General features: G+C 38.7%; 1 protein-coding gene and 1 pseudogene across 2 annotated transcripts in view; one reads left to right on the top strand and one right to left on the bottom strand.

Annotated features, from left to right (window-relative positions):
• Window positions 1–12,894, top strand: part of ece1 (endothelin converting enzyme 1) — a 30,966-nt gene that overhangs the window by 15,514 nt on the left and 2,558 nt on the right. For both annotated transcript variants that reach the window (XM_085353424.1, XM_085353422.1), the window contains 13 exons: window positions 2,481–2,616; window positions 6,590–6,802; window positions 6,908–7,032; window positions 7,140–7,286; window positions 7,596–7,661; window positions 7,924–8,112; window positions 8,731–8,873; window positions 9,122–9,236; window positions 11,511–11,621; window positions 11,701–11,799; window positions 11,936–12,013; window positions 12,131–12,234; window positions 12,488–12,598. In XM_085353424.1, coding sequence (XP_085209550.1) covers window positions 2,481–2,616; window positions 6,590–6,802; window positions 6,908–7,032; window positions 7,140–7,286; window positions 7,596–7,661; window positions 7,924–8,112; window positions 8,731–8,873; window positions 9,122–9,236; window positions 11,511–11,621; window positions 11,701–11,799; window positions 11,936–12,013; window positions 12,131–12,234; window positions 12,488–12,598 — 1,637 coding nt within the window. The remainder of the gene's footprint in view (window positions 1–2,480; window positions 2,617–6,589; window positions 6,803–6,907; window positions 7,033–7,139; window positions 7,287–7,595; window positions 7,662–7,923; window positions 8,113–8,730; window positions 8,874–9,121; window positions 9,237–11,510; window positions 11,622–11,700; window positions 11,800–11,935; window positions 12,014–12,130; window positions 12,235–12,487; window positions 12,599–12,894) is intronic.
• On the bottom strand, window positions 3,204–4,925 carry LOC146632654 (uncharacterized; annotated as a pseudogene).

Genomic DNA, 12,894 nt, shown 5'->3' on the forward strand with positions numbered 1-12,894 from the left:
TAGAAGCTGGAGGATGTCTGGTCATTTGTTCTGATACGAGCTGTTGGGGAATTGTATAATATTCTTATCCAGTTTATGAAAGAGTTTCCAAAACCAAATTTGTGTAAAGTTGCGAATAAAAAATTTCCAGTTAACTCTGTCAAATGCTTTTTCTGCATCTAGAGATAATATTATGGTTTCGATGTTTTTATCGTATGAGTAGTCTATTAAATTAAGTAATCTACGAGTGTTTGTTGAGGAGTGCCGACCTTTTATGAAACCAGTTTGGTCAGGATGAATTAAGAGGGGGGTCATTTTCTCTAATCTCTTTGAGAGAGCTTTGCAGATTATTTTAAGGTCTACATTTAAAAGAGAAATTGGACGATAGCTTGAGGGAAATAAAGGGTCTTTGCCTGGTTTTAGCAGGAGACTAATGTTGGCAGAATTCATATTTGGTGGTAGTCTGCCATTTTCCTCGATTTCCTGCAACATGCCGTGGAATACTGGTGCCAAAATTATCCAGAATTCTTTGTAGAATTCTGCAGGGAAGCCGTCTGGACCTGGAGCCTTATTATTGGGCATACTTATCAGGGCTTCCTGGAGTTCACTTGGCGTCAGTGGCGAATCCAGTTCCATTGCTTGACTATCTAGTAATTTTGGAAGAGTTACGTTGTCAAGAAACAGATCAATTTCATTTTTAGATGGGTTTATTTGTGGTGAGTATAAAGTTTCATAGAAATCCCTAAAAATGTTGTTTATTCTTCCAGGATCATATATTATGTTCCCCGATAAATCTTTAGCAGCACATATAGTTGTTTTTTTTTCTTTATTTATTTTTAGCTGGTTAGCTAGAAATCGACCTGATTTGTTACTGTGTTCAAAATTCTGCAAGCGAAGTCTTTGTATAAGGAATTGTGTTTTGTTTTTTTTTGTTTTTTTTATTAATAATTTCATTTAATTCTAGCTTTGTTTTGCATATTTTGTTCAATGTTTCCTGATTTTGGTCGCACGCGTAGGCTTCTTCTAGTGATTTGATGTTTTTTTTTTTTTTTCTAATTCCTGAATATTTTTGTTTTCTTCTTTCTTTTTGTGTGATGAGAAAGAAATTATTTTACCTCTCATCATAGCTTTCCCTGCTTCCCATAGAACAGAAGCAGATATTCCGGGAGTGTCATTAAAGTCTAAATATGAAGTCCATTCCTTTTTAAAGTATTTAATAAAGTCTTCATCTTTAAGTAGTGATATATTAAATCTCCAGTTTTTTCTTGGCGTAGTGTTATTCTTGTGCATTAGTGTTAAAGATACAGGAGCATGATCGCTGACAGCTATAGGATGAATCTCAGTGTCTGAAATGTCACACAGCAGTGAGCTGCTGACCAAAAAATAATCCAGACAAGAGTAAGAGTGATGAACATGCGAGAAAAAAGTATATTCCTTACTGGTGGGGTGAAGAGAGCGCCATGCATCGCAAAGACCAAAGTCGCTCATATACTGTTTGATTATATTTGTGGACTGCCAATTGCGCTGAGTTCCTGTTGTGTTGAGCCTATCAATGTCTTCATTTAGTCCAAGGTTGAGGTCACCGCCAAGAATGAGTGTGCAATCAAGGTGTTCAGAGAGTGCACTAAAAAATCCGTGGAAGAATGAGGGTTCATCAACATTTGGACCGTATATACTTACAATACATAGTTTTTTGTTCAATATTGATAGTTTAATAATTAGAAATCTACCCTCTGGATCTATAACTGTATCGAGTACTGTAAAATTAACATTTTTATGTATTAAAATTGCTACTCCCCGTTGTCTAGAATTATAACAGGCTGCAAACACGTTAGGAAACTCAGGTGTTTTAAGTTCGTTTAAACCTGTGACAGGTCTGTGAGTTTCTTGTAATAAAACAACATCTGCCTGTAGTTTTTTAAGCTGGTTAAATATCTTTAACCTTGTGAAAATGTCTACTAATAGCAGCAAATCTGATCCCTATATTTATAGATTTGGCATACCTGGCTTCAACATGGTGTAGTGTGTGGAATGAACAAAAGTCACCATTTATTTATAGGAGTCTCGTTCAGACTGACCAGAGTTTGTAATGTGTCCATTGAAGGATACGAGTGACTCTTGGAGTCAAAGTCTTTGAGCCACTTTTCAACAGATCGTTATCAGTAAACTCATCATTTAAAGGGTGAACACCAAAAGCAGCAGATAAAGTTCAGCGTTGTCTTGTCTTATATTAGGCCAAAAGTAAACTGTGCTTTTATTAGTGAGGAAACAATGAAAGAATGCTTGACCTCTTTCAGTGTATGAGGGCTGAGGAGACTAATGGAGAAGCCATTGTGCTGTGAAACCATACCTGTCATCAAATCCCTGAGAAACTTTATCTAGACACAATATTTTCCAGTTTTTGTTCACAAGTAAATACACTCATTGTGTGTCATTCATGCAGTAGTGTCTGTGGCTTTGAATTTTAAAAAGCCATCTAAAAGATTTGTGTATGTGTGTAGGTGAGTCTTCTGCACGGCCGTTCCTCGTGTTGGCCGAGCAGGACACGGATGGAGAGGAGGCTAATGTGCTTGGTGTGCATTCTGTCAGTGGGCCTGTTCGTAACTCTCATCACAACTGGGATTTTCTACAAACAGAGTGAGTCCAAAGTTTTATTGACACCTCAATATTACTATTTTGATCTTTCAGTGATTTTATATTTCTAATCTTATTTATTTTTTCTGAACTCCACAAAAGAATGAAAGAATCCTAGCCTGTAATTAACTTATACACTTAAGTTTTAAAATCAGCTGCTTCCAGTAACTAAGAAAATGATGCAGAAACAATCAAAAATATTTGGATTTTCAAAATAGGTTTAATTCTAAAAAATAAAATAAATAAAAAATTAAATTGAAAGGAGCCCAGTGCCTGTATTTACAAATGTCATAAATGACCCCACACAACTTTACGTTCTCCTCGCCACATCACACGTCTTGTGAAAGCTTCAGGTGAAGAAGACACATTATTATTGGAGAATTTTTAGAACGGTCACAGCTACACTTACAAATATAGATGGTTCAAAGGTGACCCTGCTTGATCCCTTGAAAGTTGAGGTCAATCAACAAATTTGTGCTTGATGTATTAGACACTCTTTTGCAATGTAGAAATGCAAAGGGTGACCTTGTGTCCACAAACCCAGAGCAAGACTCAAGAAAATCTAGCAAAACATAAAAGCGCTACCCCATTCATGCATTTTTCTTCCCTTTATCCAATTCAGGGTTGTGAGTGGGATTGGGAGATCCCCCTGGACAGGTCTTGGGCTATTACAGGGTTAACATATGGACAATTGTTCATGCTCACATTTACATCTTCAGCCAGTTTACTGTAAAATCACCTAACCCTCTGAATTGTGGGAAGAAGCTGGAGTGTCTGCCAAAAAACAGACACTGGGAAGACATGCAAACTCCATAGAGAAGGCCCAAACCCAGAATATTCTTGCTTTAAAGTGACAATGCTGACCACTGCTGTCCTAAGTGTTTTGAAAAGTCACCTCTGCAAAACATGAAATGGAAAAGGCACAAGAATGCTACACCCATTTTAATTACAGTAGTACCAGTTGGCCTCATTGCTTAATCAAAGAGACATGACTCTTTTTAAAAAAAAATAAAAAAAAAAAAAAAAAAAGGCACCAGGCTTTGTTTTGAATTTCCCTGCCTCCAGGGTTTAAAGGTTATATTTGTACTTCTAAATGTGAAACTATAGCAAAAAGCTTACTTACTGCACTTTTTTCATTGTTCTGCACAAGGAAAGACTGTAAGACTACAATTTGCGAGGGGTTATTAAATAGGGAGTTGTGCAAAGTTTGTTCTTACTAGACTTATTAGATTCTTACTAGAATGTCTGGATTAAGTTTCTTCAAGTCTAAGCCAGAGACCTTATAGAAGAGAGAGGCATGGCACTCAATGTTGTAAAAAAGTAAATATGACAGAATTCTATAATGGTCCAAATGAAGAGTGGGCAAGTAAACTTGAAATTATATTAAAACTAAGTCTGTAAACTTTAAGCTTCAAGCAAACACTTAGGGTTTTATTTGAAGTGTTATTAACATTAAAAAAAAAAAAAAAAAAGTTTATGTTAATAACACTTCAAATAAAACCCTAAGTGTTTGCTTGGGGGTATTTCCCAAGCCCAGAGCAAAAGCCAAGTGGTGAAATTTGTTTCTGGAAAGACTTTGGTATAGCAAAGTTAACTAAATACACTGAACAAAAATATTTGGGAACCGCTGACCTAGAGGATCGCCTGAGACCAGCTACCCAGACAGCTGCAGCAACAATTGGTTTGCATAACCAAAGAATTTCTGCACAAACTGTCTCAGGGAAGCTCATCTGCATGCTCGTCATCCTCATCGGGGTCTGGACCTGACTGCAGTTCGTTGTCACCAACTAGAGTATGCAAACACTCACATTCGATGGCGTTTGGCACGTTGGAAAGGCGTTCTGGTCACAGATGAGTCCTGGTTTTCACTGTTTAGGGCAGATGGCAGACAGCGTGTGTGGCGTCGTCTGGGTGAGCAGTTTGCTGATGTCAACGTTGTAGCCCATGGTGGCGGTGGGGTTCTGGTATGGGCAGGCGTATGTTATGGACAACAAACACAGGTGCATTTTATTGCTGGCATTTTGAATGCACAGAGGTACCGTGACGAGATCCCTAGGCCCATTGTTGTGCCATTCGTCCACGACTATCGCCTCATGTTGCAGCATGATAATGCACGGCCCCATATTGCAAGGATCCGTACACAGTTCCTGGAAGCTGAAAACATCCCAGTTCTTGCATGGCCAGCATATTCACCAGACATGTCACCCATTGAGCATGTTTGGGATGCTCTGGATCGGCGTATACGACAGTGTTCCAGTTCCTCCCAATATTCAGCAACTTTGCACAGCTATTGAAGAGAAGTGGACCAACATTCCACAGGCCACGATCAACAACCTGATCAACTCAATGCAACAGATGTGTTGCCCTGCGTGAGGCACATGGTGGCCACACCAGATACTGACTGGTTTTCTGCCCCCCCATAAAGCAAAACTGCACATTTCAGAGTGGCCTTTTATTGTGGGCAGTCTAAGGTACACCTGTACATTATTCATGCTGTATAATCAGTCCCTTGATATGCCACACCTGGGATGGATTATCTTGGTAACACAGATTTATAAAGATTTGAGAACAATATTTGAGAATCATGGGTCTGCTGAAAATGTTTCTACATACACAGATGTTTGAGTTCAGCTCAATAAAAAAATGGGAGCAAAGACAAATGTTGCATTTATATTTTTGTTCAGTGTAGTTCCAGCTCCAGACATGGGCAGTACTGATATCTTACCTCAAGAGTGGAAATCAACTTTGCTATAATGAAAGATGGTTTATAGGAGAATTTTCAATAATGCAATTCAATGAGTTTTTAAAAATAAATAAATATAATTATAATTTGTTTTGTAATAAAGTAAAATTGCCAACTGAGGTAGAATCCCATGCTAAATTTTTACAAAAATCCTAAATGTATATTATTGTGGTCCTAATATTCCTTCACAAAAGTGCTAATATAGCTAGTGAAAGAGAAAAGTCTTGCACAGTGTTGTCGAATTATTCATTTTATTATTTTTGGCTAGTGGGGATTAGTTTCTTGTATGTGAGAGATGAGGAAGAAAAGTCTAAAGTAGAAATGTGATTGTTAGATGCTTAAAAACAACCCTAGCTCTCTCTCTTGACCTTGTTCATTATGGAAAAAGGAGTTTATGGAATTGTATTGACATCCTGGTGGCGTCTCATCAATGGTAGCTTCCTTAAATTTACCATGGGAAACGTAATGCCACTTCCTCCAATTCAGCACCACAAGTCAGATCACACTTTGAAATAACAAAAGGAACAAGGATGAAACCTCCTAAGGGTACTAACATCATCACAGCACATATGTCTCAGTCTCTGTCTCATACCTTATATGGACAAGCTGAAGGTCTTACAGGAAGTTTTGTAGTAGAGGTATTCACTGCTTACACTTCTGTAAATGTTAAAAGGTTTCTGTTCAACAGCTTTAATGTTTAGAACAGAGAATCTATAAGCCTCAGTGCTCTGCTTGGTTCCTCTTTATTGTTCTAGAGAACTAACACATATATACTGTATGGGAAAGTGTCATCTTAGATTTGGATGTTAAAACAGCTCAAAAGACATGTTTGTGGTGTTTGTATAAAAACTGTACTTGACTCCTGAAATAATGAAATGATTGCTGAAGTAATCCTCAGTCTTCTGCCCTTTTCTGTTTAATATATTCATCTATTAATCAGACACTTTGATTAATAATTATTTATTAGTGGAACATGCCACTTCCTCAAAGACCTGCCACGTATCACTATTATTTCTAAAGAATATTGCAATACGCAGTCCCTTCAGGTTGTATATTTGTTCTTCTAAGATGATGGATTCCAGATGGTCAGAAAACCCTGGTTTTCTGATCCCACAATGAATTATTTTCAGATTATCCATTTTGGTTGTTTCCCACTAGCTGATAATGCTGAAAGTGAATTATCCATGAATTTAATATGCTTTAAAACAGTTTTTTGCTTTTTTTGTGCAACAGCACACCCAGGCTTGTGCCTAACAGAGCCATGCATTACTGTGGCCAGTGCGGTTCTGGGAGCAATGGACCGATCCGTAGATCCCTGCCAGGACTTCTATAACTTTGCTTGTGGGGGCTGGATAAAAAACAACCCACTATATGAGGGCAAGTCCCGCTGGGGTTCTTTCAGCAACCTGTGGGAACACAACATGCTTGTAATGAAGCAGTTATTAGGTAAAGATCCTTTATTTGAATGCAGTTCAGTGTTTTTAGTTTTTTTTTACCCCCATATTTTTAGCTTGTTTTTTCCACTGGTGTGATTTCATTGTATTTGGGCAGAAAACACAACAATGAAAGGTTTAAGTGATGCTGAAGAAAAGGCCCAGCGATATTATGAGGCCTGCATGAATGAGACCAAGATTGAGGAACTGGGAGCTAAGCCACTCCAACAACTAATTGACCAGGTATGGTTATTCAACTTTAAAAGAAATCATTTTTATTGATTTTAATAAAATTGATTTTCTTGGCTCCATTAGTTTCTGAAAGTGTGCTTAATTCCTGTCTGTTCCAGATCGGAGGATGGGGTCTTACTGAACCTTGGGACAAGGACAACTTCCAAAAAGTTCTGCGAACCGTGTCTGTCAACTTGCGTACTTTTCCTTTCTTCACTGTGTTTGTCAGCACAGACTCCAAAAACTCCAGTACTAACATCATCCAGGTGAGAAGAACAGAAGTTAAAGGTTTAACAGCTTCCTCGAGGACAGGTTTTATCTATTATTCTTGGACCGATTCCTTTGTTATTGCTACAGTATTGGTCTATCTGCTTTCAAATGAATTCATTCCTTTTGTAGGGTGTCACAAGACTATGACAAAAAGGAAAAAGTGGGATCTCTGGCAAGTTTCTGCATTAGCCTACATGCTGGAGTTGCCAGGCTAATGCAGAAACTTGCCAAATGAAAACAAAAGGGCTGATTTTGAGCTTATACAGAGGCCGAACGGAGTCATAGGCTGTTTCTCTTAACACTAGGTGGATCAGACCAGCCTGGGACTACCTTCACGTGATTACTACCTCAACAAAACTGCAAATGAAAAGGTATTGTCTACAGTGTTAGACTGGTTTTAGTTATGACAGTTTGCATGCAAGGGTGCACAGTAATTTAAACACACCCTGAGCCTCGTTGCCTTGTTACAAAAGGAAGTCAAATATTTAATAATATTCCTATTTTGGCCTCGGGATAAACTCTGCATAGTAGCATGTGGTTCCATAGTTTGAATTCTTTCCTAATTTAAGTTTATAATGCATTCAAACATTTTCTCCATACAACCCTGTCTCAATGTGCTGCCTTTCTTTATAGTATCTGACAGCATACCTCAACTTTCTAGTGGAGTTGGGAGTTCTTCTGGGTGGCACAAAGGAAAGTTCTCGGGCCATGATGGAGGAAGTTTTAGATTTTGAAACCACCCTGGCCAACATCACAGTCCCTCAGGAGGAGAGAAGAGATGAGGAGCTCATTTACAATAAGATGGAGGCAAAGGACCTGACAGTGAGTGTCTCCAGAGATCTCTTCTTCTAACTTCAGGTTTAACCGCATGTTTCTGGGGTTCCAAAGCTGTCTCAGTTCCTACTGCAGACTTAACAGGCCCTGGAGTATGTCTTAGCAATTGTGTAAAGTCTTTCCCAGTTGCGTATCATAAGATGTGGATTGCTACAAGCACTCTTGTGTAACAACAGTACTGGTTAGTAAGAGCGATTCTGTTGCTTCGAGCTTGGAGTAAGCATTTCATGTTTTTCCTAATATTATAGGTTTCTTATGTCTAAGTTATGTCTTTGTTTTGTTTGTGGCTGGCTTTATGCTGCACACTGTATGTTTGCATGTGATACCTTGTAGCTAGATCAGGAAATGCTGTGGTTTACTGAGAGCCTTTGTGTGACTGCCATTTAAAGATTTTGGGGTGAGTGAAGTCAGACAAAGTATGCTGAACTTCCAGTGTAGGCCTCAGTTTTGATGGTATCGGCAAAGGGAAGAACAAATGTTTGCAGTATTTAAACTTTCTTCAAATGTCAGCTGCACTGTGAATGACCATGAATGTACGTTAAGATCACTGTAAAGAAGCCCAGACTCTTCTCATCATTCCTCAGTTGCTTGTTTTGTGTGTTGCAGACTCTAGCTCCAGCAGTGGACTGGATGCCATACCTCAGAGAAATGTTTGCTTCTGTGTCACTTAATGGATCAGAGCCAGTGGTGGTTTATGCCAAAGAATACCTCCAGAAAGTGTCTGACCTCATAACTAAAACAAATAAAAGGTGAGGTGCAAAGAAACTCTTAATCATTTTTTTCTTTAACGTGTCAAAGACAGGTTGCATAACGTTGTGAACACAGCTATGTAAATATCTGTTCCCCTAGATTTATTATGCAGTCAAATAAATAAAATGGAGCAGAGGAGATCAACAGTCTACAATAACTCTTGTACATTTACATGATAAGACCAACTGCTTGGATTTATTGTGAATTGCCCCTTCTTCAATTAACAGATATTTTTATCTTTTGTAAGCCTTCTCAACAACTACATGATGATGAAAGTAGTGAGAAAGATGGCCTCAATTTTGGACCAAAAGTTCCAGGATGCAGAGCAGCGTTTCCTTGAGGTCATGTATGGAACCAAGAAGGTAAGGGATGAAGCCTTAGGCCTTGTCACTATAATCAATGTCTTCCTGGTTATCTCAACACTCGATGGGCATATTGGAATGCATCTGGGCACTGGCAGTTAAATTGGATATAAAAACATGTCAAACCAGCTTTAACTGGTGTTAATGTTAAATCTTTGCCAGATCAATTTGTATTTATTTCTATAATACTGCTTCTGTAGGGATGGGTTCTATCCTTTTGTGATCCTAAGTAAATTAAGTTCACATCAGTAATCAGAAGGCAGTTTATATTGTAAAGACTCTACAAATTCTAGCAATTAGACTGCCCTTATATGTGAAACTATTTGGCAGCAGTGGGGAGGAAGAACTTAAACAGCCACCAGACTACAGGAGAGGAAGACAAACGTTAAAGGCATGGGGGGGTCTCTTTAGTGCATAAGGGGAAGTGTCTCAGTGGTGAGCCTATAGCAGCATAACTAGGAGATGGTTTGAGGTCACCTGATCCAGCCCTAACTGTAAGCTTTATCAAACAGCCTTGCATCTAATCTTAAAGTAGAGAGGGTGTCTGTCTTCAGAATCAAAGCTGGAGAGGTGTCTAATAGCAGAAGGCTCAAACTTGCATTATAGATGGCTTAAATATGCACCTTCTTAGAAACGAGTGGCAGTAACAGCTAGGGGCAGAAGTAAGAATAAAATGAATATGTAAAGTGTTCACTTCATAAAATGCAGACACAGTAACGGGAATCTGCAGTTTCCTGCTCTGAAAACACTCCAACTCCAAACTGCATCCTTCTTTGTTTTTACTTGCATTTGAAAGTTTCTGGGTTGATTCAGAAATGACAGCTTGTTGAGTAATTCCTGCTTTAAGAGTTTGCTCAGTGACATAATGTAAGCATACAGTCTTGTGACATTTAAATTCAGATCAAAGGGTGCATTCACAAAAATGACAGCAAGTTTGCTCACCTGACTCATTATGTTGAACTTTGTAGAGAGCGGAGTTAAACTGTCCAGGTCTTGAGTTGGCTGCTACATAAATACAGTGGCAGTAAATGACGTCACACCTCCCCAGAAAGAGTACAGATAATCTGCAGTCTTGTGAATGCAAAGTATTCACACTACTTTCCTATAATAGAGGAAAAAATGGCTGACATACAAAGAGCAGTTTCAACTTTCTAGAGAGCAAAGGTTAATATGGAGTTATTTTTACAGTAAATAAAACCCAAATGATTTGCTCTACGAAACACAATGATGCTACAGATTTTATTTTTTTATTTTTCAAACAAATAAAACTTTATGGAAGGTCAGCTCAATCTCTAAAGTTGTGCTTCCTGTTTGACTGTGAATACTCCAGTGACTTCATCCCTTATTGGAGGAAGATCTGTTCCCTGTCTCGTTACCCACTGGGGTCAAGCTGAAATAACAAACCAATACTCTGCGTGCGTCTTTGTTTCTGTTCCACATCTCATTTTCCATCTGTATGCAGAGCGGATTCTAACGTTTTCTTGCTCTGAACGCTTGCGTCTTTTTTTTTTTTTTTTGTTTTGCCTACAGCTCTGTCATTTTCACCTGAAGATAAACTTATGTTAATCTAGAGGTAGCAAAATTAGACTTTGCAAATACAAGGAAAACCTTTAAAAACAGTTATGAGAAATTAATTTTGTAATTGCAAAATTTAATTTGAATAACTGAGGTTTGTTTTAAAGTGCATTTTAGATTTAGGGGAAAATGACAAATGTAACTACTTAACAAATGAAAGAGTTTCTGGTATCAGTGTGTTGTGACTCAGGGCAGCATCAAAAATTGGGTGTGGCATGTAGAGTGCTGTGAGCTATATACAATCGCTGAGCCTAGAGAGATGGCATTTAAAATTTGCTTAAAATAACAGCTCGAAGGTCATAGACAAAGCAATTTATCAAGTATATGGTTCACTTTCTATCAGAGGTCTTGGCATCCTTCATAAAATTGTTCAAAAAAATAGTAGTGTTACACCTTAATTATATATTCTAACAGCAGGAATGCAATAAGCAGGATGCAGACCTCCACTTCAAAATTGGTGAATTTATTTCTAGCCATGTAGATCTGTTTATCATAGTCGGGGTTCTAGGCAATTTAAATGCAGCAAGTTAAAACTTATGAGGATTAGTCATGTGTAATCTGGGAAATCTAGGAGGTGGTAACTAATCTGAAGCAAGAAAAATATGGCAGCCTAAAAAAAAACACTGCACAAGGCAAATGACACCTAACAACCAGTGAAGGGTGCATCGTTTTCTTTAACGCGTCTTGGGTTTTTTGCAGAGCTGCACTCCACGCTGGAAGCTGTGCGTCAGCGACACAGACAGTGCCTTGGGCTTTGCTCTTGGCGCGATGTTTGTCAAAGCCACCTTTGCTGAGGACAGCAAAGCCATTGTAAGTGTTTCAAGGTTCTTCCTTCAAAATAGCATCTGCGAGAGATCGATTGACGTCTCTTTGTCTTCCTGTGCTTCAGGCTGAGAAAATGGTTACAGAAATTAAGCAGGCATTTGAGGATGGATTGAAGTATGTGAGCTGGATGGACACAGAAACAAAAAAGGCAGCAAAAGAAAAAGTGGGTATAAAGCATCCCCCTGGTGCTTTATGGTGACATCTGTGCATGAACTGTTTTCTGTGTAGAAGTGGCAGAGAAATGCAGCACTGCCATCTGCTGTGAAAATATGTCTCTTACAAATTGTCGTCTTTCACAGGCAGATGCAATATACAACATGGTCGGGTATCCTGAATTCATCATGAATGGCACGAAACTGGATAAAGTGTTCAATGATGTAGGTAAATGCAAAAGTGGATTACAGGTCCTAACTTCTCACTTTTGTTTGTCATGGTCTCTTTTGCCTGATTAAAATGCTGAATTTTATTTTCTGTTACTTTGATTCCTCTTTCAGTTTGCTGTGGTGTCAGGCCTTTACTTCCAGAATGTTATGCAGTACTACAACTTCTCAGGCAGAGTGACTGCAGACCAGCTGAGGAAACCTCCCAACCGAAACCAGTGAGTTCCTCAGTTTTAACCCTCTTTCCCACCATCCTTCTCACAGGGGAGGTAGCACACTGTTATGGGAGTGAATTTCTATTGGCGTGTGTGCATTATACTGACGTAGCAGAACCAAACTTTGTCTCTAATTGAGCTATGGAGGAGGGGTTAGATTAAGGTTCCCATTAGTTTCAAACTGATCTGAAGTCTGTGTAGGAACAGGAACTTGATGTTGATCTCATGAGGTGCATTCTTGTACCTTGTTTTGCAGGTGGAGCATGACCCCTCCAACAGTAAATGCCTATTACAACCCAACAAAAAATGAGATGGTTCTGCCTGCAGGAATCCTGCAAGTTCCATTCTACAGTCGCTCTTGGCCTAAGTATGTCCTCCATGTGTTGGAGTTTGCTAAATAAAGTAATTAACACTCTTTATTCTGCTGTGAAAGGCATTTATATTTGGCTGACAAACTGACCGTCACATTTACTCACATTCATATACTACTGAGATTCAAATCCAGAGCTGCTGCTTTGAGGCAACAGTGCTAACAGCTGTTCCACCCAAACACAATTTTCCACCTTCTTAGTCTTTGTGTTCACTTGAAGCCAGTAGCCACTTAGATTAACGTGAAATACAAATGACTTTCTCACACTTGAGACCAGCACCTACACTATTTAA

This window comes from Diplotaxodon limnothrissa, linkage group LG5 (assembly GCF_057381915.1).
Source record: "Diplotaxodon limnothrissa isolate DT_005_m linkage group LG5, D_limnothrissa_male_GT1.1, whole genome shotgun sequence".
In the NCBI taxonomy this organism is placed as follows: domain Eukaryota; kingdom Metazoa; phylum Chordata; class Actinopteri; order Cichliformes; family Cichlidae; genus Diplotaxodon; species Diplotaxodon limnothrissa.